The 25,397-nt window shown below is 41.7% G+C and overlaps 4 protein-coding genes and 2 long non-coding RNA genes across 6 annotated transcripts; 2 read left to right on the forward strand and 4 right to left on the reverse strand.

Annotated features, from left to right (window-relative positions):
* Positions 1 to 2,753: 2,753 nt before the first annotated feature.
* LOC115373947 (protein rapunzel-like) lies at positions 2,754 to 4,261 on the reverse strand. The gene is made up of 2 exons (XM_030072596.1): positions 3,763 to 4,261; positions 2,754 to 3,519 (listed from the first exon to the last, which is right to left on the reverse strand). Exons 1-2 carry the CDS (start codon positions 4,254 to 4,256, stop codon positions 2,829 to 2,831), a joined length of 1,185 nt encoding a protein of 394 aa, XP_029928456.1. The 5' UTR covers positions 4,257 to 4,261; the 3' UTR covers positions 2,754 to 2,828.
* Positions 4,262 to 5,590: 1,329 nt separating this feature from the next.
* Positions 5,591 to 17,017, forward strand: LOC115373794 (uncharacterized). Its single transcript, XR_003929564.1, has 3 exons — positions 5,591 to 5,859; positions 6,476 to 6,614; positions 16,976 to 17,017. It is a non-coding gene; the product is annotated as an uncharacterized LOC115373794 (long non-coding RNA).
* Positions 8,667 to 9,800, reverse strand: rpz2 (rapunzel 2). The gene is made up of 2 exons (XM_030072366.1): positions 9,625 to 9,800; positions 8,667 to 9,465 (listed from the first exon to the last, which is right to left on the reverse strand). Exon 2 carries the CDS (start codon positions 9,427 to 9,429, stop codon positions 8,803 to 8,805), a length of 627 nt encoding a protein of 208 aa, XP_029928226.1. The 5' UTR covers positions 9,430 to 9,465; positions 9,625 to 9,800; the 3' UTR covers positions 8,667 to 8,802.
* Positions 12,511 to 18,369, reverse strand: LOC115373791 (protein rapunzel-like). Its single transcript, XM_030072365.1, has 3 exons — positions 18,305 to 18,369; positions 15,369 to 15,456; positions 12,511 to 14,195 (listed from the first exon to the last, which is right to left on the reverse strand). The coding sequence occupies exon 3, from the start codon at positions 14,138 to 14,140 to the stop codon at positions 13,457 to 13,459; it is 684 nt and encodes a 227-aa protein (XP_029928225.1). The 5' UTR covers positions 14,141 to 14,195; positions 15,369 to 15,456; positions 18,305 to 18,369; the 3' UTR covers positions 12,511 to 13,456.
* A 146-nt stretch (positions 18,370 to 18,515) lies between these two features.
* On the forward strand, positions 18,516 to 20,643 carry LOC115373793 (uncharacterized). Its single transcript, XR_003929563.1, has 3 exons — positions 18,516 to 18,963; positions 19,473 to 19,596; positions 20,585 to 20,643. It is a non-coding gene; the product is annotated as an uncharacterized LOC115373793 (long non-coding RNA).
* A 554-nt stretch (positions 20,644 to 21,197) lies between these two features.
* On the reverse strand, positions 21,198 to 24,188 carry LOC115373201 (uncharacterized). Its single transcript, XM_030071471.1, has 4 exons — positions 23,513 to 24,188; positions 23,065 to 23,364; positions 22,832 to 22,928; positions 21,198 to 22,089 (listed from the first exon to the last, which is right to left on the reverse strand). The coding sequence occupies exons 1-4, from the start codon at positions 23,895 to 23,897 to the stop codon at positions 21,660 to 21,662; spliced, it is 1,212 nt and encodes a 403-aa protein (XP_029927331.1). The 5' UTR covers positions 23,898 to 24,188; the 3' UTR covers positions 21,198 to 21,659.
* Between the last annotated feature and the right edge of the window lie 1,209 nt (positions 24,189 to 25,397).

The following is a 25,397-nucleotide window of genomic DNA, read 5'->3' on the forward strand; positions in this document are numbered from 1 at the left end:
CTAATGAATCCACTGGCTTACAGTACAGGCTGCCACTGCTATCCATATCTACATGATAAAATTCATTATTGTTACAGATAAACCTGCAAAAATGTTTAACTCACTGGTGATAACGTAAAAATTAACATTCAAATACATCTGCTACATTTCAAAATTCAAAATTCAAAATTCAAATTTGCAGTGATCAAAGCTATGCATGACCAAGTTTAAGTCTGCATGACCTCAGATATAAAAGTAGCATAAAAGATGAATAAAACAAGAGGTGGCCGGCAGCGGGTGCCTCTGTCCTGTCACACCGGGGTGAGGTTTAGGTTTATATGGATTTTTAGCATTGTTGTTCCTGTTGAGTTGCAACATCTCAGTGGGACTGGCTCTGTGCTGTGTTTCAAGACAAGGGTTTCATTCTTTACTTATTGTCTGGCACACCCATGTCTACCTACATTTCTTGTGTTTTCAGCATGGGATTAGACTGCTAAGATATCAAAGGTGGTAAACATGTTAGTCACCTGTCTGGGATTTCTAATAATAAAAAGATGTTATGCTTGTGTAGCAGGTGCAGCGCTGTGTTATATTACATAATGTAGGTTTTACTGAGACAGTCACGTATCATGACAATTAATTTGTATTGTGCTTAAGCTCATGTCCTTATGTGGAGTGCAACACCTACTACAGGATGCAAATACTGTCCTGTGGCCTCATTTGTAATCATATGATATGATATATATATGATGATTGTAGTCATATGATTATATCTTTGTAAATAACAGATCAAAATTAGGTTTAGATTTGGTTATGTTAGAGAAAGCTGACCAAAAACAATAGACATGATTCAGTCAAAAAATTAATTATCTGGCTTTATAACATTCACCATTTGCACAGCATGCATGGCAACAACCTCACAACAGCTTCATCTTGCCAACACATCCCTCACATACAGCAGCTTTTTTCCCCGCTGCACACAGAGAAGTCTCCAGAGGATTCAACAAAGTCCATTTCCTCCTGCACTGTGTTTTGGAGATAATGCTTGATAGATTCTGACAGGCTTGATTTATGACGCAGAAGCCCGGCAGCTAAAGACTCTCCAGATAGAGCTATGAAATGATGGCCGTCTCCACTCGCGCTGCACCTGCACTGGGCATAATGACTGAGTCCATGCCGCTGAGCAAAGCACTTTGCAGCTCGTCTGCAGGATATTAGCTCTGCCAAAGGTTATTCATAGACTATCAAACTGGAGCTGTGGTCAGGAAATGCTGACTTATGTGCAAAATATCAATTAAATTAGTCAGGGTCCCTGTTGCTGAGAGTGCTCTGCCTTGTTTTAATGGGTACAGACACCAACAGAGCCTCCTAAATCTCATTTGTACCAGAAAATAGAGACAGATATTAGATTGCATTTGTTTACACATCTAATAACTGTGTGTGGTCGTAAAGCATAACAATTATGCTGAACATTAAGCATTTATTGTTTTTATTCAGACTTACAGGCATTAAGAGGCTTGATGTGCTGAAAATAAAAATCCATGCCATTTTTGTATAGATAAGTTTACTGATAATATGTCACTAGTACAGTAGCAATTCAATTTATATTTGGTTAATACAAGTTTTTTTTTTTTTTAGTTGCTGTGTTGGGTGTGTCTTTTCAGTGATAAATCTTCTGGTGTGCAAGAAACTGTACATTTCACTTTTCCAGCAGCGACAGTGTTTTGTTTGAGATGAGCAGAAGAACTGTTGGCATTAGCAGAGCCACTGAATAGGCAGGAAAGAGAGTGCCATCTATTGAAACTAAAACTGTAATAGAAGAGAAAAAATAGAAGTGAAAAGGTCCAGCACTGGCCACACTGCTTGACTCACAAGTGAAACAAAATTATAACTGTAACTATTACCAAAGATGCTGCTAAGATTAAGATACATATCTATCTATGTATAGATAGATAGATAGATAGACAGATATAGATATGTAGCTATATGTGTGTGTATAAAATGATGATGATGATAAGAAGAAGAAGAAGAAGAAGAAGAAGAAGAAATTTGTGGAATATCACTTTAAATCACTAAACACCAGTGCTGAAACAACTGATGCAACTCATTTGCACGGTTTTAGGCACATTAACAGTCGGCTCAAGCTGTTTTGGCGTTCTTGGGGTTTGAGTGTGTTTAGAACACAAGGCACATTGTACTGTTACCGGTGCCAAGTCCTCGCCTCTTGTTTTCACGGTTGAAAAAGTAGCCTCCATGCTCCCTGACAGTGTTATGTAGGCCAGCCGGCCACACAGACACAAAATGGGAGCATGGCTCAGTAGATGCAGCCTCAGCAAAACCATCTCTTTGGAGCTGTGCAGTCATTTCTCATGAGATCGTGGAATATTACTGGACCCAGTTGAAATGAAAAGCATTTTCATTTTGCTCAAGCTAAATTTGTTAGTACACTAATAAATAAGATGGTTAGTAATCTCACAAATTACAAACAGATAAATATGTAGTTCATAATGTCAATTAAATAATCCAACAGCTACTACATGTAAATTCAAATTTAGACCATATTTAGATGTCTATAATTCAAATGCCCCCCAAAGGGTTGGCAAAATCTTGAACACTGTCAAAAGTGCATTAGGCATTAACAAATGGCTTTGCCCAAAAAAGAGCTGAGATGAAATGCTTTTAAGATGCAGTATAATTTCAATTTAAATGTTTTTTGATAAACTTTTATATTGATATCCTCAGCTCAATCTTGCTAAATAAGAGGTCAGAACAAATCTGTCATCTTGAATACACCTTCCTACAGCATTACTTGTTCCCAAATAATCCTATATGTTGAGTTTATATCAGCTTTACTCTGAGTGCACGCACACTGCCACGTTCTTGTGTCTCTCCCAGTAGTGGCAATCTTCTGGAAAGCTCCACGCAGCTGCGCTCTCCTTGTGCCGACTGACAGCATGGACGACAAACCCGCAGAGCTGCTTCTCCAACACATCAACCACCGCCTGGGCGTTTCCCTTCTTCGCCTGGTTCTCCATCACCTGCTGAATGCAGTCGCGGGGCACCGGCTGGGGTTTGATGCTGTATGACACCACCAGGTTAATGTTGTTCACCTGGAGAACCTCAAACCAGTTCTGCCCGGCCACATGGTGGAAGTGTTCTCCAGCTCGCCAGTTCCGATAGGTGCTTCCTGAATGGTTAATCAGCCGCACTGACCAGCTGACCCAATCATACTTCCTTTTCAAGAATTCAAGAAGTTCCTGGGTGGTATCTTGGAGATTCTGGTTTTCCTTCTCTTGGAGGAGGCGCTGCGAGTCTAATTTTGCTTGTTCTGGGAAGGCTGCTATGCAGGACTCGATCATTGTCTTCATCCTGGACTCTACTTCTTCAATTTTGCTGCTCCAGTCTTGGATTTTCTCCTGTTCTTCTTCTGGCCCTTGGGTTAGGGCACAGTGGCCCAGCAGAGCGATCAAGCCCAGGCAGAAGAGCTCCTTCATCCGAACACAGAAGTCTTCCAGAAGGCGTCGATTCCTTGCCACATATCTACAAAACAAAGGAACCATTTTACATTACATTCAAATTTCAGACATTTATCTGGTGGCTCTTTCCAGAACAATTTGCTATTAGAAAAACTTTAAAATGAATCCAAAGTCCCTGATTGCCAGTATTAAAGCTCAACAATAAGAAATGTAAGTGTCAAGTCGCTGCACAAAAAACAGACATCCAACTGGTATGGACAAGGATTGTACAGAAATATAAAGTGGTGTTTAATATGGTAACTTTTACCTTTCCACCACTTCTAAAACAGACTCTCCAAAGCTGTTGGTCCCCATCAGAGCATCATACAGCACGTACAAGTTTTTTTCTCCTCCAGTTTTGGCAAAATGCTCCAGAAAAAGCCTTGTCTTCACCTCCCGGAACTGTTGTTTTGCTTCCAAGATGTCCATGTACTTCCGGAACTGGTTCCTTATGTTCTCTTCCACATCAAAATAGTGGGAATCCAGTCTGCCCTTTTTGATCTCACTGTCGATGTCCTCCAGTTGGGTGGAGAGCACATCGAGCCTGTTCCTCACAGTCAGGAACTGCTCCTTGACGTAGAAGACCTCTTTGCTCTGAACGTTATCTAAGGCCAGTCGTAGAACAGGGGCAGCAGCCTCACAGAGGGGGAAGAGCTCCCCCACAGCACTGGCCAACACCTCAGCCCCCCTCTCAAACATATCCATCACTGCCTCGATGGCCTCCTTCTTCTGGGCCACAACCCTCTCCAGTGGACTGGACATCTTCTGAAAAACACAGACAAATTCTGGGACAGTGAATAGATCAAGAACTTTTATTCTATTCAGAAATTCATTATGAGAAGCTGAAAAGCTGTGCCCAATGTGTTTCGTCCCATGACCCTCTTCAAGGAATCAAAGTGCTTCTGGGAGGTGAAGCCTGATGTCCTCTCACCGTGATGAATGCCACAGCGCTGAATCACAGATCACCCAACCCACTACCTTTAATATCATAAGCTTAGTTCCTTTCCAAGCTCTTATCTCTGTATAAAACACCATTTAAAATAATATTTACAGTGCTTGCCAGAATATAACCAGATTTGTTCATATGTAAAATTAAAATGAAAGCAATTTTCTTCTTTGTTTTTGTGACAATGAGATGTCAGACTTGCATGCATAAAATGTTAGACTTTGTGTGACATAAGACACATTTTATTACCCTGAATTGATATTGTAATTGTATCCTTGGGACAAAGGCTGTAACCTCTGTAATTGTGGTTCTGCCTAAAAGGAGAGGTAATGACGTCACATGGGGGTCTGGGATACCTGAATGAGAAAATTACACAAATGTCCTTGGGTCTGTTTGTGATTCATTTCAGAGCAGAGCAGACCAAGGCCAAACCATGTTTAAAAATCCCCTTTCATCACTGCCCGCTACGTGACATCAATTACCGTGTCCTTTCTGGTCAGACGTTTGCACATTTCTGTTTGGATGCTGCGTCATCCAACTTTGAAACAAATAAACAAACAATACACAGAGCATCACCATTTTTTAATGTATTTATGAAAAACCGTTTTATGCCTTTTTTTAGACTCAAATTTACTGGTCGAACAGGCAAAATTAATAACCTCATTCATATCACCTGCCTCGCTAAACTGATGAAGAAAATATTGTTATATGTCTGAAATGCACCATGCTTAACTGTCATGCGCACCCAAGAGAAATCCGCAGTGCAAGGCTATTTTACGCACAAGTGCCCTGGCAGCACCGGACACACCTCGCAGTATATTTACCGCTCACGACGGATGAGAAGACCAATATTCTTATTCCTGTGATAATAGCGTTTTTTTCTGTACCTGAAAAAAAATGGGTCGGCTTGTCCTTCACGCCAGATCAGCTCCAACAGCTGCAAACAAGTTTTTTTTCTTCCAAGTTTGAGAAAATTCCCACGGTTCTCATCCACTGAGCAGCTGAGGAGGGGTCCAAAAACAAGATCCACAGAGGAAGAGAAGATGCGCACTCAACATCTGCAATAATCCTGAGTATGTGCAAAGGAGAGAGAGAGAGAGAGAGAGAGAGAGAGAGAGAGAGAGAGAGAGAGAGAGAGAGAGAGAGAGAGAGAGCTCCGCAAGCGGTGAAGTATTTCGTTGGTTCCATGATCATCCCTGTCTTCGTGTATCATAAAAGGATGTTTCACTCTCTTTTCAACGAAAGGGACCACAATTTTTATGTTTTGCGGATGTTATTATTATTATTATTTTTTTTTTTAATTCGTTTTCGACAATATTTTGAGAGCGGCCTATTGCGCACTTTGCGCAAATATTCCCTCAACATGCCCCATCAAATGGACACGGAGTGCTTCTGACTGTGGAAGGATCCGAAATTGAAGTAAGATGTAGAGAAAACTGCTCTTGTGTTTTGTCTTTTTACTGCTGAAATATGACAACCTGATATGGGTAATGACCAAATATCGTCATTCCTCAGCCGCATCTCACGACAAAGAATTTCTGTGCAGCAGAAACATGCGCTATGTAGGCTACATACACAGAGAGCTGGTGCGCTGAAATATGCTTGCATTAGGAATTAGATCAAGATTTGGATTGCTGTAGCCTGTAGAATAAATTTGAAGGTTGCAGGGAGCAGATTTATCTGTCAGATGGTGTTTATTTAAAGTGTAGCCCATGGATTCATTTGCTCTCCAGTCAAATTTGTGATGAAGTAAAGTTGGGTTTAAACAATTCATAAACATGTAAATAAACACCTAAATGTGAGAGGTTTTCCATCAGAAGGGCTCACAAAGATTAAATTCAGTTTCACCCCCCTCCCTCGCCCCCCAGCCCTTTGCGCGCCTCCCTCCTTCACCAAAAACCATCACGCACATCATTTCTCCGAAACCACGAACGACATCTCGACATTGAGAATATCTGATTGATTTTCCTTTCATGACTAATCAAGACTTTTTGTTGGATTCTGATCTGATGAGATGATCCTTGTTTTTATTCAGGTGCGGGGAAAATAGCAACAACAAAATCAAGGTCGTCTCTCCAAAATGAGCTCATCACAGGCAGAGAAATGAGCACCATCACATGACGGGCTGCGTGCACGGACGTGGCTGATCATTGCGCATCAATCCACAGGGGCAGGTGAGGCACTTCAAACCACTGTGTGTGTGTGTGTGTGTGTGTGTGTGTGTGTGTGTGTGTGTGTGTGTGTGTGTGTGTGTGTGTGTCAGTAGGCCTGCATGTAAAAAGCAAACAACACATAGATTCCAGTTTTGGTCCAGCAACTCAGGACGGTAAGTGAAAACCTGTTTTACTAGATAATGATGCACGAGGGGCATACCAAAGGTGCTTAACTGAGGTAACATGCTCCAGGTCGACTCTGTTCACCTGCGGGGATTTTTCACGTTTGCGAAAAAATTACAGAGACTGCACGTTTTGCACGTTTTGGCACAGGAGAAGCTGTTGAATTAATGAGAACAGACTTCATCTTTGGCTCGTCAGCTAATTGGAAAAAAGCAGCTGTGATAAAGGATTGCTGTGGCCTCAGTGAAAAGTGGCGTGATGATGAAACAAGTGAAATCATCACGCCCCCTTGTGCACGTATTAGTGAACAGCACCTTCACTTGGAAATCTGGCCTGGTCGCTTGAGATATTTCTCACAGGTGGAGTTTGTCACATTAGTGTCTTGTCTTTCACTCAGTGTTACTGCTCCTTCCTGCTGCTTTCAACTCAAAGACTCTGTAACTGATTATATAAACTTATTTTTAAAATTTTAATGTAATATTTTTTTATTTAACTTCCTGTGTTACATACTGAGGCAATGTAGTGTGTGTGTGAATAGACAGTCTAACACAATCCAATACAACAGCTCTGCCATATATTCTACCTTTTAAGAACGTTTATATTGTTCAGTTTTTGTTGACATTGTGGAGAATGTTTAAGTTTAATAATATGTTTATTACTTAGGCTGTAGTCTGCAGAGGTCTTATACTGGAGTACTTTATATTGAGAAGTGTTTCTAAATTTTTGTCCATTTCTGTTTATGGGGGGAAAGAATATTGGAAACACCTCTCAATAAAATGCAGTCCAGAACATTTGTGTTGTGTTGTATTGTATTGTGTATATCTTGTATTTATCTATCTGTGTATATAGAGAGAGAGAAGAAGGAGAGAGACATAGATAGAAAAATAGATGTTTGTGTGTGTGTGAGTGAGTGAGTGAAAAAGAGAAAGAAACAGTTGTATTTGTCTATTTAATGGTAATCATGTTTTATTGAACAGCTGGTAAATGCATTAACTGTAGTCACATAAATAACAAGAGTGCAGTTTTGGAGCAGCGTCCTCTGTAAGTCATGCAAGTATTTAAAAGCAGCATAAGAATTTTTCAGGTGTATTTTATTACTATGAACAAAATAGTTTGATAATCAGTTTTACATTACAGTATAAGTATGTATAGGCTTAATCCAGTTTGACTACAAATCACTTTATATGCATTAATGGTTTACAGGCAAACTGTGTACTTCTGGGAATTCATGCACTGCAGTCCTCTTGAATTTTAGCATGTGTCGATATGTGCAAGGATATATTTGTCTCAGCCAAAAGATAGAGGTGAAGGCTTTATTGTCCTGGGTCTTGAGCATTATCCGCTTCTTTTTGATTAACTGGAAAGTTTGTGTCAGTCCTGGAATTTTTGAGACATTTGAGGAATTTGATCGGTGGCGAAGATAATTACATTCCCATCAGTTGTTGACTCTTTTTTGTGGTGATGTTGAGTTGATTTGCCACCTTCACTTGGCTTCCCAGTTGACAGTTGTCTTATCGCTGTGGTTGTCAGTGATGTGATGAAACGATAACAATACAGAGGAGCGTTGGCTAAATATTGCTGCAGCCATTAATTATCATGTAGTTCACTGCTTTTCTGCAACATTTGTTCTAACCTATGGGATAATCAACTTGCACATGGGGGGATCAGCAGAATCACACAAAACACAGAACACAGACAATAAAAGTACAGTTATACCGTCACAAGGCAGGATCGAAGAGGGGAAGATCACACATCCTAAAATGTCACTAATTCATTTAAATATCATTTGCTTCCCCAATAAAATGTATAATGACGCATCAAACTAATATAATGCCTTCATCAACATGTGTTTCTACATATCAGTGATACCCTGACACACACACACACACACACACATATACATATATATATATATATATATATATATATATATATATGGTGTGTTAGTCTTCAAACAGCCCTTTACCTTTTCATTCAAACAGTCTTACCTAAGGAGGTAAGACCCATATTTAGAAGCACCTCAGTGTCAGTTCTGGTCATACCTTGCCAGAATCTCTCTCATCCTCTGTTGTATTTCTTCTGCCCTTTCATTCCATCTCATCCTTAATTCATCTTCATCTTGCCCTGTGATGGCCACATGTGTCGTCAGCATCATGAGACCTGCGTGGAAGAGGTCAGCGAGGCCGTACAGTCTGGCTTCCATTGCTGCTCTGTTTTCCCTGTGTTGATTGTAGTACGCTTCCAGCAATGGGACTCCAAACACCTGTTCGCCAGTTATGCCCCTGTACAAAACATTAAGATTATCCCTCATGTCATCTGGATTGAAAGCCTCCAGGAACCGCCGCTGTTGGTCCTCAAACTGTTGCGGGTTCTCAGCATTCGTGATATTCTCCATTATTTCAGTGAGAGTAAGGTACTGTTGTCTGATGTATTCTTCAGACGGTCCATAGATCTCTCTCGCTTCATCTTGCATCATGCGGTCCAGGATCTCCCGAGAAATGGTGCTCTGTCGGTCACGGATGGCTATGAACTCTGGGTTATCCTCTCGGGTTTCCAGGCGTCTCCTTACCAACCTCACAACAGAAGTGATGATTGTGAGGATTGGATTGATGCTTTCAGCAAAAGAGAGAATGTTATCCATCAAACCGGCCATAGTTGATGCAGCAAGTCAATCTCACTGTCGTATTTACTGCAAAAAAAGGAAAATAGACATAGTTAGGCCTCATTTTTTCATTACCACAGTTATTTCTGCTTTATAAGCATCATGTTAACATACAACATTTTTAAAAAATCTCCAACTATTAATCGCAGATTTTGGCTTCAGATATTTTGTGCATAATTGCTTTACCTTGTATATATACAGCAGCAGAGCGTAGATGTCCTTGTGGTTCCAGTCGCTGCACTCAGCTGACTCCACCTTTAGCTCCTACCTTATACCGGCAGGACGTGGGTGTGACTCAGAATGAGCTCAATAATGATGTTGTTTTGGTCGTTGCAGAGTCTGGTTCTTTTATCTTTGCATGAGAGGTTAGTTGCTAAAGTCTTTCTCTTGTGTTGAGAAAGATGGTGATTGCGTCTGTGTGGAGGGTCATGGCAGAGAAAACAGGCTTTTCTGTTTCGCATATGGAAAACAATCGAGTGATCTCAGAGGAAGTAATTTGACACCCACTTTACCGGCCAGACTTGAACAACAAGTTGGACAGAGGAGATTGGCCGAGCAAGCGGTCACCAAGATGGAATGAACTTTAGTTGCTGATGCTTGTTTGCGTGTCTGTCCGTGTGTGTGTGTATAGTAGCATCAAATCTTTGCCCATCCCCTAATAAGAAACAAAATAACAAGGTCGGAGCCACCTGTTTACATGCAGAATGAGCAAGGAGTGTCGGGCTCGGTGCTTTCCCTCAGGCATCAACACTGCCTGAGGGAAAGCACCGCGCTCGACACTCCTTGCTTATTGTGCAGCTATATATATAGACAATCTATGCTCCCCCATTCTCATTATGGACTAGTTTGTTTTTTTGTTGTCTTTAAGCTTCAATACATACACTACTCACAAAAAGTTAGGGATATTCGGCTTTCGGGTGAAATTTCAGGATGAACCTAAAATGCATTATAACCTTTACAGGTGAACTTAATGTGACCTTCTGTAAACTTTTGAATGCACATGTCCAACTGTTCAATGTTTCAGTACTTTTTGCACAAGTTGCTGTTCTCTAACAAGGAGCTTAACGGCAAAATTCACATCAGGTGTTTGATGCTCCAGCTCATCGAGGTCGTATCATTAGGGAACGGTTGCTGGAGACTGGGTTACCTCAGATGGAGTGGCCTGCACTTTCTCAGACCTGAATCCCATAGAAAACCTATGGGATCAGCTGAGTCGCCGTGTAGAGGCTCGGAGCTCTGTACCCCAGAACCTCAATGTCCTGAGGGCCGCCCTTCAAGAAGAGTGGGATGCCATGCATCAGCAGACAATAAGTCGACTTGTGAACAGCATGAGACGTCGTTGTCAAGCTGTAATTGATGCTCAAGGGCACATGACAAGTTATTGACACTGACATTTTTTGTTGTGGTATATCCACCACTGTTGTTGGCTTTTGTTTCAAGAAATTGTTTGAGATGAGGAAATTACCAGTGTATGCTTCTACTTAAATGCCCTACTTTCATGATATAATATCACTGTAGCGTGAACTTTTTATATTTTCCATAAATTTCACCCAAAAGCCGAATATCCCTAACTTTTTGTGAGTAGTGTATTTTGATGTTGCATGTTTGGTGCTTTCTGATCTTTGTTTTGACAGCTTGTGCCACTTTGGAGGCCGTTTTCTTCCCACCATTTACTGATGTCCTAAACTGGCCACATGTATTGTTATGAGCGTTTTTCTTTATCTTCCTATTTTTCTTCATTTTCATTTGAGTGAATGAGAGTAAAATATAGTTCACTGAATATGACTGGCACTGAAGGTTTCCAGGGGACTGAAGGGGGAAGTGAAGAAAAGTAAACATCACTTTCTTTTATTGTAAATGATGGACAAAAATTTGTAGTATAATTCACTCAAGTGTTTATTTAAGTGTTTACCATTCGCTGCATAGTGTACAGACAGGCATCAAAGATCCATAACAAAACAAGGCAACATATTCACAAATATAACATTTCAGAAAGCCTGAAGACGCTCATATATTCCTCTTCCATCTCAACAGCATTATGAATACGATGTATGAATAGGAGCCTACATTTCCAGCGTAACAATATTAGAAATAGGGAGCAATGCCACAGAACCTAAAAAACATACTTTAAAAGTATCGACCTTAACAAAACACAGTGGTTAATTTTCTTTTAGTTATGATCAAGACAAAAAAAAAAAAATCCTTAGGCGAAAGTAAAACAAAACTCACGGTACAGGTTTAGGCACTGTTGGTCTAATGAGAAAATGCTTGAGAGGAGCAAGAGCAACCAAACTATACTATACTAATGCTGAGGCTTAACTTAAAAAAAAATAAAAATACAAATAAAGGAAACGGTAACATTTTGCTAAATTCCAAACCCCACAAATGACAATAAACCGAACAAACCCAATGATATATTTTATGCATACTAGAATGCCAGGTGCATCTCTAGCTTTGTTATTACACCATAGTATAAAATTAATAGAATATAAAGAATATAGTGACAGAATTGCACAAATGAATAGTAGCGAGGTTCCTCCAGTGACCGTATCACTTCTTACGGACAGAAATACCAGTTTCTTCACAACAGAGCAGGCCTAGTGTGGAGAAAGAGTTATGACTTTATTCGTAGTTTCTCTGTTGGTGATGGAAATGGAAGTACTTGTGTAAAACCATTTTTTTGATCCCTAAATGGCAAATGTTCAGCAAATAGCTATCCTGGCGTGTGCATACCTCCTGCAGTCTGGTAAAGTGTTTACAGTGCCAGATGTAGTGTTAAAATAAATCAAACTATTAGTGCTGTTATGTAACTGTCCTACTGTAGACTAAAAGGCAAACAGAATCAGTTAGGAATAAGTACAGCAGATGTCTAGGGACTTAGTGTAAAATAAGATGAAATTTAGTTTTGGGCAACACCAGTTACATAGATTGTGAGCTTGTGAACATACATGCAATGTATAAGGAGCATACAAAATATATGCTGATTTGCACGAAGCAGTAGTGTAATACTAATAATAGTGCTCCAGTTACATTCATATTTCCGAAAACTTTGGGACGTTTGCTCGTTGATTCTCTTTTGGTCACATTTAAGTTCAGGTGTTGTTGGAAAATGATCAAAACTCTGCCTGTGTTAACTCCAGCTTTTTTTTTTTTAAATTCAATATGACGCCCTCTAGTGGTTGTACATTCATATGACAGAGTAGACTAAGCTCATTTCCTATCCACCTTCTATTTGCATTTAGCTATGCCTTTAGTGTTCATGTTTAAGTCCGTCCACAGGAGAGCTGTCGTTTCCAATGTGTTGATTTCCTTGTAAAGGACTAAATGTCTTTCCCTACAACTGGGACAAATGGCAAATAGGCAACTATTTTCAAAAAGTGCATAATGTCATGGATATAAGTTGCAGCCTCAACATTTTTTGATCAGGCTCAGAAAACTGATATAGCCAATCATTTCTAAGTGTGTGTGTGTGTGTGTGTGTGTGTGTGTGTGTGTGATTGCACATTATTTTATCACACTGCTCACTCAAATTTACCTTTCAGGGAATACAAATTGTAATGATACGACTAACTAACTAGAAAAGGCCTTTATATCCTTTGAAACCATAATACATTTCTACCAGTGGCTTTATCATATATCTACACGCACTGACAATATTGGTAAGTGTGAGCCGATGGTGATGTCGATTAGGCAAATATTGACCACTAATTTTGGCATTTTGATATATCAGCCTGGCCTGAATATACGCCCCTCGGATTCACAGACCACTGTGTATGCAGATCGATCACAGAATTTTGGCTAAATCATGTTACGACTACTGTTGGATATTAAGCAGCGTCTTCCTCACTGACAGGTGGGTAGTTAGAGTCAAGCAGAGAGTGAATGAAGATGCATACACAGTGCTCACAGGGGGAGAACGTACGAGAGGATGAGGAAGAAATCTGAGATACAGAGGGAATGTGCAGTCCCAAACATGAGAGGGAAAAGCATGAAGAGGAGCTAATACTCCATCTTTTCTTCACTTGCACCTCCGCAGAGCCTCCTGCATCTTCTCCTGCACATTCTCCATCTTCTCCGCCCACTCTTCGCTCAGACCCTCCTCGTCGTCTCCGATGATGGCGGCGTAGCCCATGAGGGCGATGAGCCCGATGCAGAACAGGTAGGTGAGGCGTGTGCAGAGTCGCTCCATGGTGCGGCGGTCGCCCTGCGAGTGCTTCAGGTAGACCTCCAGGATAGGCTTGCTGAAAAGCTTCGGTTTGCCCACAACGCCATCGTAAAGCGTGTGCAGGTTCTGGTCGCCCAGGTCGTTGGCGTAGCTCTCCTCGAAGTCGTCCTTCTTGCGCTCGCGGTGCTCAGGCCGGGCCTCCACCATCTCCATGAACTTTCGGAACTGGTTGCGCAGGTTCTCCTCCACGCGGCAGTACTGGCCATCAAGTGTTTCCTTCTTGATCTGCAGAAGAGCGCTGCGATTCTGATGGGAAAGCTCGTCCAGGGCCTTGTTGACTGAGCCGAACTCACGCTTCAGGGTGCGGATGTCCTCATCGTCCACGTGGTGCAGCACCACCCGGATCAGGGAGCCGGCCACGCCAAAAATGGGGTTGACCACTGCCGCTGCCGAGGATATTGTGGCCACACACTCTAGTACCTTTACCAGGCCCTGCTTCAACTTGGCTTTGTCCTCAATGATCTCTTCTGACATCATGGCTTTCAGGAAATGAAGATGCTGAGGTCACAGGGTGTGATGTCAGTATGGACGGCTGTGTGTGTTTAAGAGACAGAGAGAGAGAGAGAGAGAGAGAGAGAGAGAGAGAGAGATGCATTCACAGAAATTATTAGATATGATCATGTTTTACAGAACAGTTGATAATATGCATGAACTGTAGTCCAGTATAATCCAGTATTAGCAGCACAGTATTCAAAGGAAGCATAAAGATGTCTCTGGCATATTGTATCAGAGTAAAGTGTATTCATGTATTTTATGATTTGTCAGATGTTTAATTTTCTAATTATTAAAGTAACAGAAAAAACAGCATAAAAAGTTCTTGTTGAGCGAGCAAGTTTTCAAATAATCGTAATTTCTTAAGCGAGCCTGTGCCAAAATCCAGCACAGAGCTGGAGAGGACTTTGATTTGTTCATTTTTCACTGTAGAGAGCTGAGATTCTTCTCTGACTCGGAGGAGGAAATATGCATGACCATAAATGATGAAAAATATTTGCAGGCTCTGACATAGTGCTACATGAGTGATTCACTAAAAACATGGCAAGCTACACTGGGGTTGTTTATTCAGGTTAGTGCCTGCAACATTAAGAGACCGTCTTGTTGTGTGTCAGCTGTATCTAACACTTTGAAGACATCTGTTTTGTAGTACTCCTCAGCAGATTTTGGTTTCTAATCTTCAGCTTTCCATGAAAAAAAAAAAAAAAAAAAAAAAAAGATTTGGTGTCTGCTTGTTCTTGGCGTTTTAGCAGATGTAAGCTCCAGTAAACGAACAAGTAAACAAACACTTTAATAACCCATTTGAATGGAAGTAGGAGGTGCTTTTGCTTGATTTTCAATTAAATTAATTTCACGATAAATGAATTCAGGATCGGACAACTGAGTCATTGTATGCAACTTAAAAAGCGATTTCTTTAAGCGAGAAAATTTCATTTTCTTAAGTATTGGGGCAGGTCCCCGGTGTCTCTCCTGATTCCTACATCCATCGTTCAGTAAAGCAGCATAAAGAGTGAGAGTAAAGCCCAGCCCACATAGTTTACTTCATTCAGCTGACACTCGTTTGCAGAGTGCCTTAAGCTCTTTTAATTTCCTTAAGTCAAGCATGTTTTTGACTGGTGTTTTAATAACCATAAATAATCAGCATTTTTGGGAATAAGCCAACATAATAAACCAATAATGGAGGTTGTAATGGAGGACGGTTGTAGCATCTTACATAAAATTTCTTGTCTTTACGCTCTCGCAGGGCCCTCGCCCTTTGTTGTTAGGCAGCCGGGAGCTCTGGTTCTGCTTCAGAATGATCACTGAAACACACAAAAAAAGAGATGGAAATTAGATACAGGAAGCTATAACAAAATGTATTTGGTGCAGCTGAATGCATTAAACTTTCACACTGAGCTGTAAGTGTATTTTACTGGGCTCACACCGACACTGAACGCTGCAATCACTTGAAACTACCCTCTGAGAAAATAAATCCAATATAGTGGATCAGTGTGCCTCTCTGTTCTTGCTAGGCTGCAGTTTCCAGCAATGAAAGGGTTAACAGCTGTCGCTCCGTGTGCCTGACAGACTCCCATTCAGCACTTGAGCCTTTCAGCACCAGGCGGCCTCCTATGTGTTTCTATGAAGGGAGCTGATAGCTCCCGAGCTGCGGCGATACTCGCACTAGCAGGCTGCATGAGAAAAGCACGCTGAGGCTGTGGAGCAGCCGAGAGCATGGAGACACGAGCAGCCACAGCGAGGCACAGACGACGCAGCAAAACAGGGAAATAAACGTAGATTGCACGAGGCTGTTTACTGAGCAAAACAAAGTACTAACCAGGAAGTGATGAGGTCTCAAGCCTCAGAGGAGAGAATTACAAGTTCCTTTTAAAACTGTGAGCTGAGTGACTGCTGGGACTGCAACAGCAAGCAGTGAGAGTCTCATGTTTACTAAACCAGGTGATTATACGGTGGTGTTTATCCCCAAAGCAGAGGCTCACTCCGGGGCAAGAGGTCTCTAAAGGCACAGAGCTAAATTTGGCTCCCAGACTGATATCTGGCAGTGCACAGGGACGAGAGAAAGAGTGTGAGAGTGTGTGTAGTGTCCCCTTGCCTCCCACGCCTCTCTGACTGTCAGAGGGATCGGCTGCACAACAAACACACACACACACACACACCACACACAGATTACAACATATTTAAACACACACTGGGAGCTCAGACAGGTCCGTGACCCACAAGGCTTTGCAAGTTTGAACAAGGCTTCCCAGGGGTGGAAGGACAACACTGCAGCGGTGTGTGTTTGTGTGTGAGTGTGTGTGTGGGCCGATGTTTTGTTAATACTTGCGTCCACCAGAGGGGGCGGTAACTACCTCTAACCTTAAAGACATCCTCACCCTCCCCCATCTGATTTCAGCACCACTGTTATGGACTGAGAGGCAGTGACTCTCAGAAAGAGGATTTAACTCTTTAGCTTCTGGTCAGTATTAGCTGGTGAGTTTAAAGTGCAGTTAATCAATAGTCATGAGCAAATTTGTTCACTAAACTGCGGTTGAAACCTCACGTAGGAGCAAAGCAAGTACCGTGAGCTCAAGAATCTTTCTTAAAAAGGACATTTTGGGAGACGGTTGAGAGGATTTTGTCCCTTTCAGTGTCACTAAATTGTGTAAACAATCTCCTCTGCTCAAGCATGCCCCCGTCTTTTGCCTTGTTCCTTTCCTTTTTTCAAACATGACGACCAATACAATTCTTTGTCTTGTACTTTGCTAATTACTAGTAAATTAGACATAATTTAAGGCTATATTTGATGTATTTCTATTGTTTGTGTTCATGCTTCCACAGATGATCCACTACAAAATGAATCCCCCCACGCCTCAGCGCAATACGGCAGGATTGTTCGATGACATGCAGGTAATTAAAGGGTTAATCGCACTTTCTTTTTTAGACAAAAAACACCTCTCTGAAACAACAAAACAACAAAAACAGAGTTTTTCTAAGTTAGTAAGAATCATCTAAGCCTTTTTTTATTCCAACCTGGAGATTTTGGTTCAAACCTGCAGCATCTGAGAGCAGTCCTCTAAGTCGTATCTGACAATTAACCCTTTGCGCAGGTTAAATTATTTTCTTGGGTTGAGATTCTACCTGCCAGACATTTAACCAGAGCTCTTCATCCCTCTTGTCCTGTTTTAAAACCTTTTGAACATAATAATAATTAATTAGGTGTACTTGTGTGTATTTAGCTGAAAAGGTTCAGTGTCAAGTGTCAACAGTTGAGGCCTATTATGGCTCCTGTGCTGATTTTTTTTTTTTTTTTTTTTTTTCTGGGGTTAACCAATCACAGTTGTGGGACAGCACGGCCTTAAGAGACCACAGCATGAACATATCTGAGTCCCCGGCCTAAGCCCTCACTCTGCTTATGCTATTATTAGTGCGCATATATACAGAAATTAGCTTTTTGCTAAGCTAAAGCTCTTCTTATGTATGGGAGGACACACATGAGCAGGTTTAGCATGTAAACACAGCAGCTCCAGGCGTCTAATCAGGAAGTGGATGGCTGCTGTCACCAGTTTTCCAGCAGTGAAGCAGCCATCTTGAATGTTTTCTCTCTATGATCCTAGCCATGCTAAGCTAATCAAAATCCACATGTTAAATTGCCCTCAAAGCTGTGCTAACATACAGAATTTAAATGTTCACGACCTATTTGAATGACTTCCTCACTGCTGCTCTTGTGCCATGACAGTTTCCTCTTGTTTCTTTGCAGAGCAGAGCCTGTCTGACAGTTGGGACACATTTCCCTATGAAGCACAACCCTGGGGCTGACAAAGTTCAAACAATGGCTAACTAATGAAGAACTAAATAGAACAATGCAGGCTCTTCCGGAGGTCTGCTGTGTTTGTGAGTACTAAATCAAGGCAACATCCCCTGTCCCAGCAGCCCAGAGCCACTCAGCTGCCTTCCTCTCAGCTATGGCTCCCCCTAGCCGTCCCTCCATATTTCCTTGTTAATGCACACCCTACTGCCCTGTCCCTCCCTGCTATGTCTCACTGTACAGACACCAAAATACACCTGAAAACCTCTCTTTTTCTGGCTAAATGTTGAATATACAGTCCCCCTCTGCCTCCTATCCATCTTTGGGCACCTTTGGCCACAGCAGAACACAGGATTCCTTACCTTTTGAGAGAGCCTCTCCCTATACCTCCCTCTTCTGAGTCCCAATCTCGACAGCCTCCTTCTTCTTCCCAGCAATCCCTGCAAAAAGGACACTTCCATTAATGTTGAATATGTAGGGGTGCTCAAATTGGACTAAGTCGTTTATAAAGACCCCAGAGGGCCCCTGAATCCCAGAAAGGGCCACATTGGACCAAGATATACACATGCTCCAATATGCCCTTTTTAAATGGCATTTCCAATGGCCTTAACAGTGTAAAGCCCCCTCCTCAGATCACTCTATACTCCCCCTTGGTTTGCAACTTATTTTGGTCCATCCAGTAGTCATACAGTTGAAACTAAGGAGCAATTGTCTGTCAGTGCCCAGCCGAGCTTTCAGAGCCTTTGCACTGGGTATTGTGCGTTTGCCAAGCCCTGGAGCATCTTTGGGTGGCCACAAATAACCCATTGGTGAGTTTTTTGACTCAAAGAGAGTCTTTTATTGTGGACTGGACCAAATACACTGGGAAGAACGTGTTTTCATAGAAATTGAATCCACGAAAGCAAAAGGAGAGCAATGATTCCAAATGGACCTATCCAAAAGTGCACAGGTGTATCCAAATTGACAGAGAGCTCTCCAAAGGCTTTTGGAGAAAAAGGAGAAGTTTCCACAGTTAAAAAAGGTAAATAAAATAATAATTATTTATAATTTTTTCCAGCTATGCACTTAGTTAAACAGTTTTGCTAAAGGAATATCAAATTTTTTGTCCATATGTATGCAAAGTGCACTGAGGAAATATCACCAAATATCACAGCCTGTTGTGCACAAACTAATGCCATACATGCCTCTGATTTAATTATATTATTTGGTTTAATATAGATGTAACTTTACTTACAGCACTCTAGAACAGTTCAAAAACAAAATCACAATCCATAGAGCCAATAACAAAAAGGTGTGAACTTGAAAGCTGCAGCTCCATCCGTCCAATAAACTACCGCATGTGCGCCACAGAAGCCCTGAGACTGCATTTCATTATTTAAAATTATAAATTCAGCTTGCAAAATATATCAGGGCATAAAAAAAAAACATCCAGGAAAGTGTAATTCGTTAAAATGGTGAGTGGAAAATGGTGAGTGTACGGTTGACGTTGTTTATCCCAAAGCAAACCCCCCTATGCAAATTGTGTTGCAGCTGCCGGCGGGACAATCCTGTTCCAAGTGAAGCCTGCAGTTATGTCGTCGTATGTTTCCACAGAAAACAGGGATAAACAGAGGGGGGTTCTTCTCCTGCGTGTCCAGACCTGAGCCTCCAGCAGGTATGACCCCAGATCCACATTCTGAAGCGCTAAAGCCTCAGGCAGCAGCCCCCACTGGAGCCCCTTCCCTTTGGTGCAATGTACCTAGTGGAAACTGGATAAAATGCTGACATAAAACACTGAAAACGACAGATATTACGCATACCTGGTCAGGAGCAATTGTCCACACCAACAATTAAACGTTTCTATTTGTAAAACACAGTTCTAGCAACCCATGTGTTGCCCACAGCAGATAAGCGCCACAGTCCACTAATAATAGCCAGGCGGAGCTGCAGCCTGACGCACGCCTGTCCTCGCACAGAGCATTTGCCGCAGCAGCTGTCAAGCAGATCACATTTCACACTGAATTCACAACGAGAGAAATAGCACAGCACACTTGTCCCTGATGATACCACAGTAACTACGCCGGCAGCCTTGCCTTGTGCACGGCTCGGTTGCGCTCAGGGCGGCGGTCAAAATGCGCAACGATGAGGCGGTGTGGCGACATCGGCTGTTGTTGCGCTGCTGGGGGGCAGGGGCGTCTTGTGGACGGCTTCACCTCCACAGCAATGGAAGCCCTCACTTGAGGAAAAACGTGTGGATTTTTCTCGGTATTAATGAGATAATCGTTTGAGAATTCTGAAATAATCGATAATTAATTTTTAAAAGGAATTGTAAGGTTTATCTCTTTGATTAAAGGTAGATTTCTTAAGGGAATGCATTACTCATCCGTGGTGAATATCCAGAAAATAAGCCTAAATAAGCTCCATCCAGCAGAGACAGGCTTCCTCAAGGTAAAGATGCGCTGCAGCAAGGCATCGAGGAAAACGTGTCATTTATTATTTATTATTTTTGTGGTTAGTTGTATTGTGTGGTAGGCAAAAACCTGATGATTACGCAATAAAGCCTCTCTTGATCTCTTAATTGCACATCACTTGACACAACACGTTACACAAGTATATTCATAATGGGTGATGATTTAGTTGTTGTTGTTGTTTTTTTTCCACAGCTCATCTGAATCCAGGAGTTGTAGTATTTGATTGTATGTGAGTTGCTGATACAATAAAATAAAATAAAATAAAGTATAAAAAATGCTTTCGTGTCTTTCATTATTTGCACAGGAATTCCACTACAGAAGGTCCTCTCTCAGTCAGCAAACGTTTTACTTTACGGTCATATTGATTAACAGTGCAGGAGCTCAAATGGCTAAGTACCTCCTGATAATATGAACTTTTCGTGGAATGACGGGAAAAAAAGTTTTAACTGAATGATTAAAGTGTACAAGGACAGGACAGAAAGGTTTAGAGAGACAAAATTCACTACAGGAATCTTTGCAACATTTACTTAAGGTGTAGGCCTGTTAAACATTTCTTAATATTTCCTTCTGAAAGATATTTAATTTAAAGGTACAAAGAAACAGGCATAGGCTTCATTCACTGGTGACTAGATGTATTTGTAATTTCGCAAAAAAGAAATAAAATAAACCACCAGCAACTGATAATATTAATTGTAATGTGTTGATTTATTTTGAGTGATGCCGTGTAATTACCTGGACTTGACCTCTAGGGGGCACCAGATTGATTAATCGGGTTCTCCAGTGAGTGATGCTGTACAATAACTTCATATTGCCTCAGATTATGTATTCGTTCAACCAAGCTTTATTTGTAACATTTGGTATATGCATGCAACGTGGTAAACAAAATAAGGTCCAAATGAACACAAGAACAGAACTAACAGTGATGAACTGGGAACAAAGTCATTCTCTAATGTGAACACACTGCTTGTGTGTCCCCAGAGACTCATTGGTCACCTCAGTGCATAATTGACCCATAAAATACACCAATGGCAGTTTTGCATCTCAAATGACTGTTTCATTGTGTCAAAAGCTAAAATCAAAGCATTGTGACCAAGTGGGGAGAGCTGAGTCAGATATCAATACCATCAGTACAAATCAGCAAAAAATATTACAAAATACAGAAGTTCACATAATCCATTCTTCATAATACAACACACAGAAATGAACCTGTTAATGTGTAAAATAGAAAACCCAGCAGGACCACAAACTCAAAATGCATTACTGTCCTTCAGCTACACAGTATTCCTCCAATCCCCCCGCTGTTGTCATGTGAGCCACCTCTGTTTGGCCCTGCGCTCTCCCCGGGCGGCGCGGTGCCGTGGAGGAGGTGGGTGAGTTGTACGGGGTCAGTTTGGAGGCGGGCCATTTTCCGGGCGTAGTACCTCCTGGATGCCGCCCGCCACGCCTCCCTCTGCAGGGTCTGTGTCTCCTGAGGTAATTCAGATATCAGCGTCTTCTTCCGTTTATCCACAAAAGACATCGGCAGGGAACAAGGAGAGTACGTGGTGTGAGGAAGGGGGCCAGAGTGCATGGGGTTGGCCTGCTGCCGGGCCACTTTTCGGGCGTAGTACCGTCTGGAAGCCGCCCTCCACGCTGCCCTCTTCTGTCTCTGGGCCTCTTCTGGCAGCTCGGACATCGGCACGCTCCTCTTACTGTTCCTGAGGAGGTCAACAAGTCAGAACGTGTCACACAGAGAAGCATGCTGGTCACCAAGCACCGGAAATTCTGATATTTGGGCTATGTGTTGATGTAGACACAAGCAAATCACAAAATCTGCTCTCAATTCAATTATCAAACTATTACAAAAACCTATAACCATCTACTTTGTATTTTTGTCTGTCATGAGGTCAGCCATGTCTGCTTTTATATGTTTTGGCTATATAAATATTAATTACAATACATCAAGTCATAATTAACATTACTGAAATTGTAACAGAGATTACAGTTGGTAAGAATTACTGTTACATTACAGTTTATTTTGTAATGGAAATGCTGTAATTAAGTGTGTGTGTGTGTGTGTGTCTCTCTAGGTTTAAGGTATAACTATGACTGTATAAGCATGCCCCTAATCAAAAACACAGCAAGCAGAATTGCATTATGGTCTATTGAAGATACTATTGAGTGGAAAAATTGGGATCTCTGTCTTTTCCAAAGTGATGAGTTGACAAAGAAGCCCATGCTCTTTGATTGTGAGGGACCGACACCACAGCCTGTTTTACGCTTGGTGTTTTGTTGACCTCTTATCCACAGGAAAAAGAAAAATACACTGCCAGACAACACAACAGGCTAAAAAAACACAACATACAATCTCCAACAGCTGTTATCTGACTGTAGTGAAGAGTTGTACAGTGGATTTTGGAAGTTATCTGCAGCCCGTGAGTGTCCAGCAGCATAACCCACCTGCGGCGCTCTCCCTCCTTGACTGCATTGTGTCTGTCTTGATCTGCATAAAGTTTCTCCCTGAACTTCTTTATTCTCTCTCTGTTTTCAAGTCTTCCTGGAGGAGTGAAAAAAGGATGAACTTGTGATGAACACGTGAGTGCAACAGAATAAGTTAACACTGACACATTACAAGCACATTGAACCACACAATGTAAAAGATGAAATGAAATGACTATTTAAAAACCCTTTACTTTTTGTGTTGGCACTGTCTTTGTCCTGGCACACGGTGCTCATGCTCTCCTGATGGTCCTCGAAATTCTGCTCGCTCATCTCCCACTTGATTAAGACTGTATCTATATCACAAGGCTCATCTTTTACTATGAGGCTGCTGGGCGATGTCGGCAGGTTTCTGGGTCCCTCTGATGCGCCTGACGCCTCTGAGGAGTGTGAAGTGCACGTCTGGTCAAGGCCCATCCTGCTGGGGGACGAAGGAGGAGCGGACTCCTGGCTTTGGGAGGAGACCTGTGAAGGAGGCCTTGCAAAGAGCCCAACTATGGAGCATGAAGACAAAAAAAAGTAAACGAAAGAGAGAACGAATGAGAATAATTCTGTTTCTGAAGGGTCACCTCACAGCTGAAAATGACACTTTTCAGTGAATGATGCTTTCTAATAAGTTGCCTTAATTTAAAGCTTACTTACATGAGATACTCATTTCACACTCTTGCTCTGCTGCCATCCCATTGTCGATGCAGCTTGGCTCGAAATTGCTTTGCCCTTCATTCTGAGATTCGCTGGAGCCTTGTGAGCTGACAAAGTTGTGCTCGTTTCCAAACAGTCCACAAGTGCATCCCTGTCGACGCAGAAGCTGCAGCTCCTGCTCGGTTTCCTTCGACCTGCACTCCAGCCGCTGGATCTCTTTGTCCCTGTCGGCCACCATCCTTTGGTATTCATGCGTCCTGGCACTGTTGACACTGTACAGCACGTTTATTATGGAGTCTATAGCCAGCCTGATGGCGTTTTCGATCACCAGCGCTTCTTCGTCGCGCAGGTGTGGATGCATGGTCCGGTTCTGCACTAAATTCATCTTTACAAAATACGCTATTTGACGTGAGGAAGCTGTGCGGAGAGCGTCAGCCTGCAAGGATGCGAGGATGCGTCGCTGGAGACGCTGCGCAACACGGAGCCGATGTCAGCCAGAGACGCACACTCGTAAAGCGCATGCAAATGAGTTCGCCTGAGTAAATTTACGCATAAACATAAGGCTTTTCGACAATGTAAACAACGAAAACATCAACGCACCGAGCAGGAGATTCTATATTATGGCTTATGGCAGGGATGCTGCTCGCTTCCTGTGTTTTTAACTTCTTCGTTTCTTCATCCTGCAGGTGGAAGTTGCTTTGGAGACGACAGCGTCACCCAGAGGTTAGAAGGACTGTGCGACTACAGATTAGAGATTTCAGCATGGGGAAACTGAGAAGCACCAGCAAAATTAATAGGGTCCAGGTGGGAGAAGAAGAAAAATATATTAATATAATTATGTGACAATATAAAAACAAAATAGAGAATAAGTAAGGCAATAGAGAGATAGGTAGTTAGATAGATGAATCAGAAAAAAAACACCATTTGTCTGAAACATAAAACAAGAAGGCCTATTGGGAAAATATGTGGATATTATAATTTACTCAGTTATTTAGGTTAAAAGAAATTACAGTGTTGTTTCTTAAAAGCTGCAGGCTATTTGCATTTAGGGGGAAAATTGACTGGATAATCATCAGCCAATATTTGAAAAACATCAGTGATTATGAAATATGCCATAAAATTTCATTGCGTGACTTCTAACTTCATTGTAAGTCAATGCTTAAAAGTACTTGATGTAAATAGTCAGTATCAAGGACATACATTTGTTCAGATAATTGTGTGTAAATATGCGTTGTAAAAATATGTGAAGCTCAGAGGCAGCCGGGCCTTTGCTGTGGCAGCTCCCAGGCTCTGGAACAAACTGCCTCTGAACATAAAACAAGCCCCTACCCTTCAGGTTAAAACACGCCTCAAGGCTCATTTTTACACTTTGGCTTTTCCAGTTACAGCTTGAGCATTTGATGTTTTAGGTGGCACTGGGTATGTTGTATATATGGTTTTGAATGATTTATGTTTATTGTCTATTGTAAGGCACTTTGGCACAACTCTGTTTGTATTTAAATGTGCTATATAAATAAATGTGGTATGGTATGGTATGGTATGGTATGGTATGGTATGGTATGGTATGGTATATATAAATACACTCACTTCATAGATGCAGATAGGGTACAATGGTGTATTAGGAACTTTGGATATGCACATGAGTAGTAAAACAAGCTGTCTTAACTGTAGTTAATGTCTTAACTTCTTGGGAAAATGTTGTATAAGTAGAACATCTTTTAATTTCAGCACAATCAGCCACATAGCAACGAAGCAATAAAACCGAAAAAAGCCCAAGAGCTGTTCATGAATCACACTTTAAAGCAGTATGCTCTTCTGTGATTCAAGTAGACATGCCCATCATATTTCCTAGCCTACCACTGTGCAACACTAAGTTCATATTTTT

This window comes from Myripristis murdjan, chromosome 16 (assembly GCF_902150065.1).
Source record: "Myripristis murdjan chromosome 16, fMyrMur1.1, whole genome shotgun sequence".
In the NCBI taxonomy this organism is placed as follows: Eukaryota; Metazoa; Chordata; class Actinopteri; order Holocentriformes; family Holocentridae; genus Myripristis; species Myripristis murdjan.

Excerpts from the sequence above, each read along its gene's own strand:
- LOC115373947 (XM_030072596.1), bottom strand. The coding sequence starts at position 4,256 with ATGTCCAGTCCACTGGAGAGGGTTGTGGCCCAGAAGAAGGAGGCCATC. Across the intron at positions 3,520-3,762 it reads GTTTTAGAAGTGGTGGAAAG|ATATGTGGCAAGGAATCGAC; the intron begins GTAAAAGTTACC and ends TTTGTTTTGTAG.
- rpz2 (XM_030072366.1), bottom strand. The coding sequence starts at position 9,429 with ATGGCCGGTTTGATGGATAACATTCTCTCTTTTGCTGAAAGCATCAAT.
- LOC115373791 (XM_030072365.1), bottom strand. The coding sequence starts at position 14,140 with ATGATGTCAGAAGAGATCATTGAGGACAAAGCCAAGTTGAAGCAGGGC.
- LOC115373201 (XM_030071471.1), bottom strand. The coding sequence starts at position 23,897 with ATGAATTTAGTGCAGAACCGGACCATGCATCCACACCTGCGCGACGAA. Across the intron at positions 23,365-23,512 it reads GTGTGAAATGAGTATCTCAT|TTGGGCTCTTTGCAAGGCCT; the intron begins GTAAGTAAGCTT and ends CATGCTCCATAG. Across the intron at positions 22,929-23,064 it reads AGACAGTGCCAACACAAAAA|GAAGACTTGAAAACAGAGAG; the intron begins GTAAAGGGTTTT and ends TCACTCCTCCAG.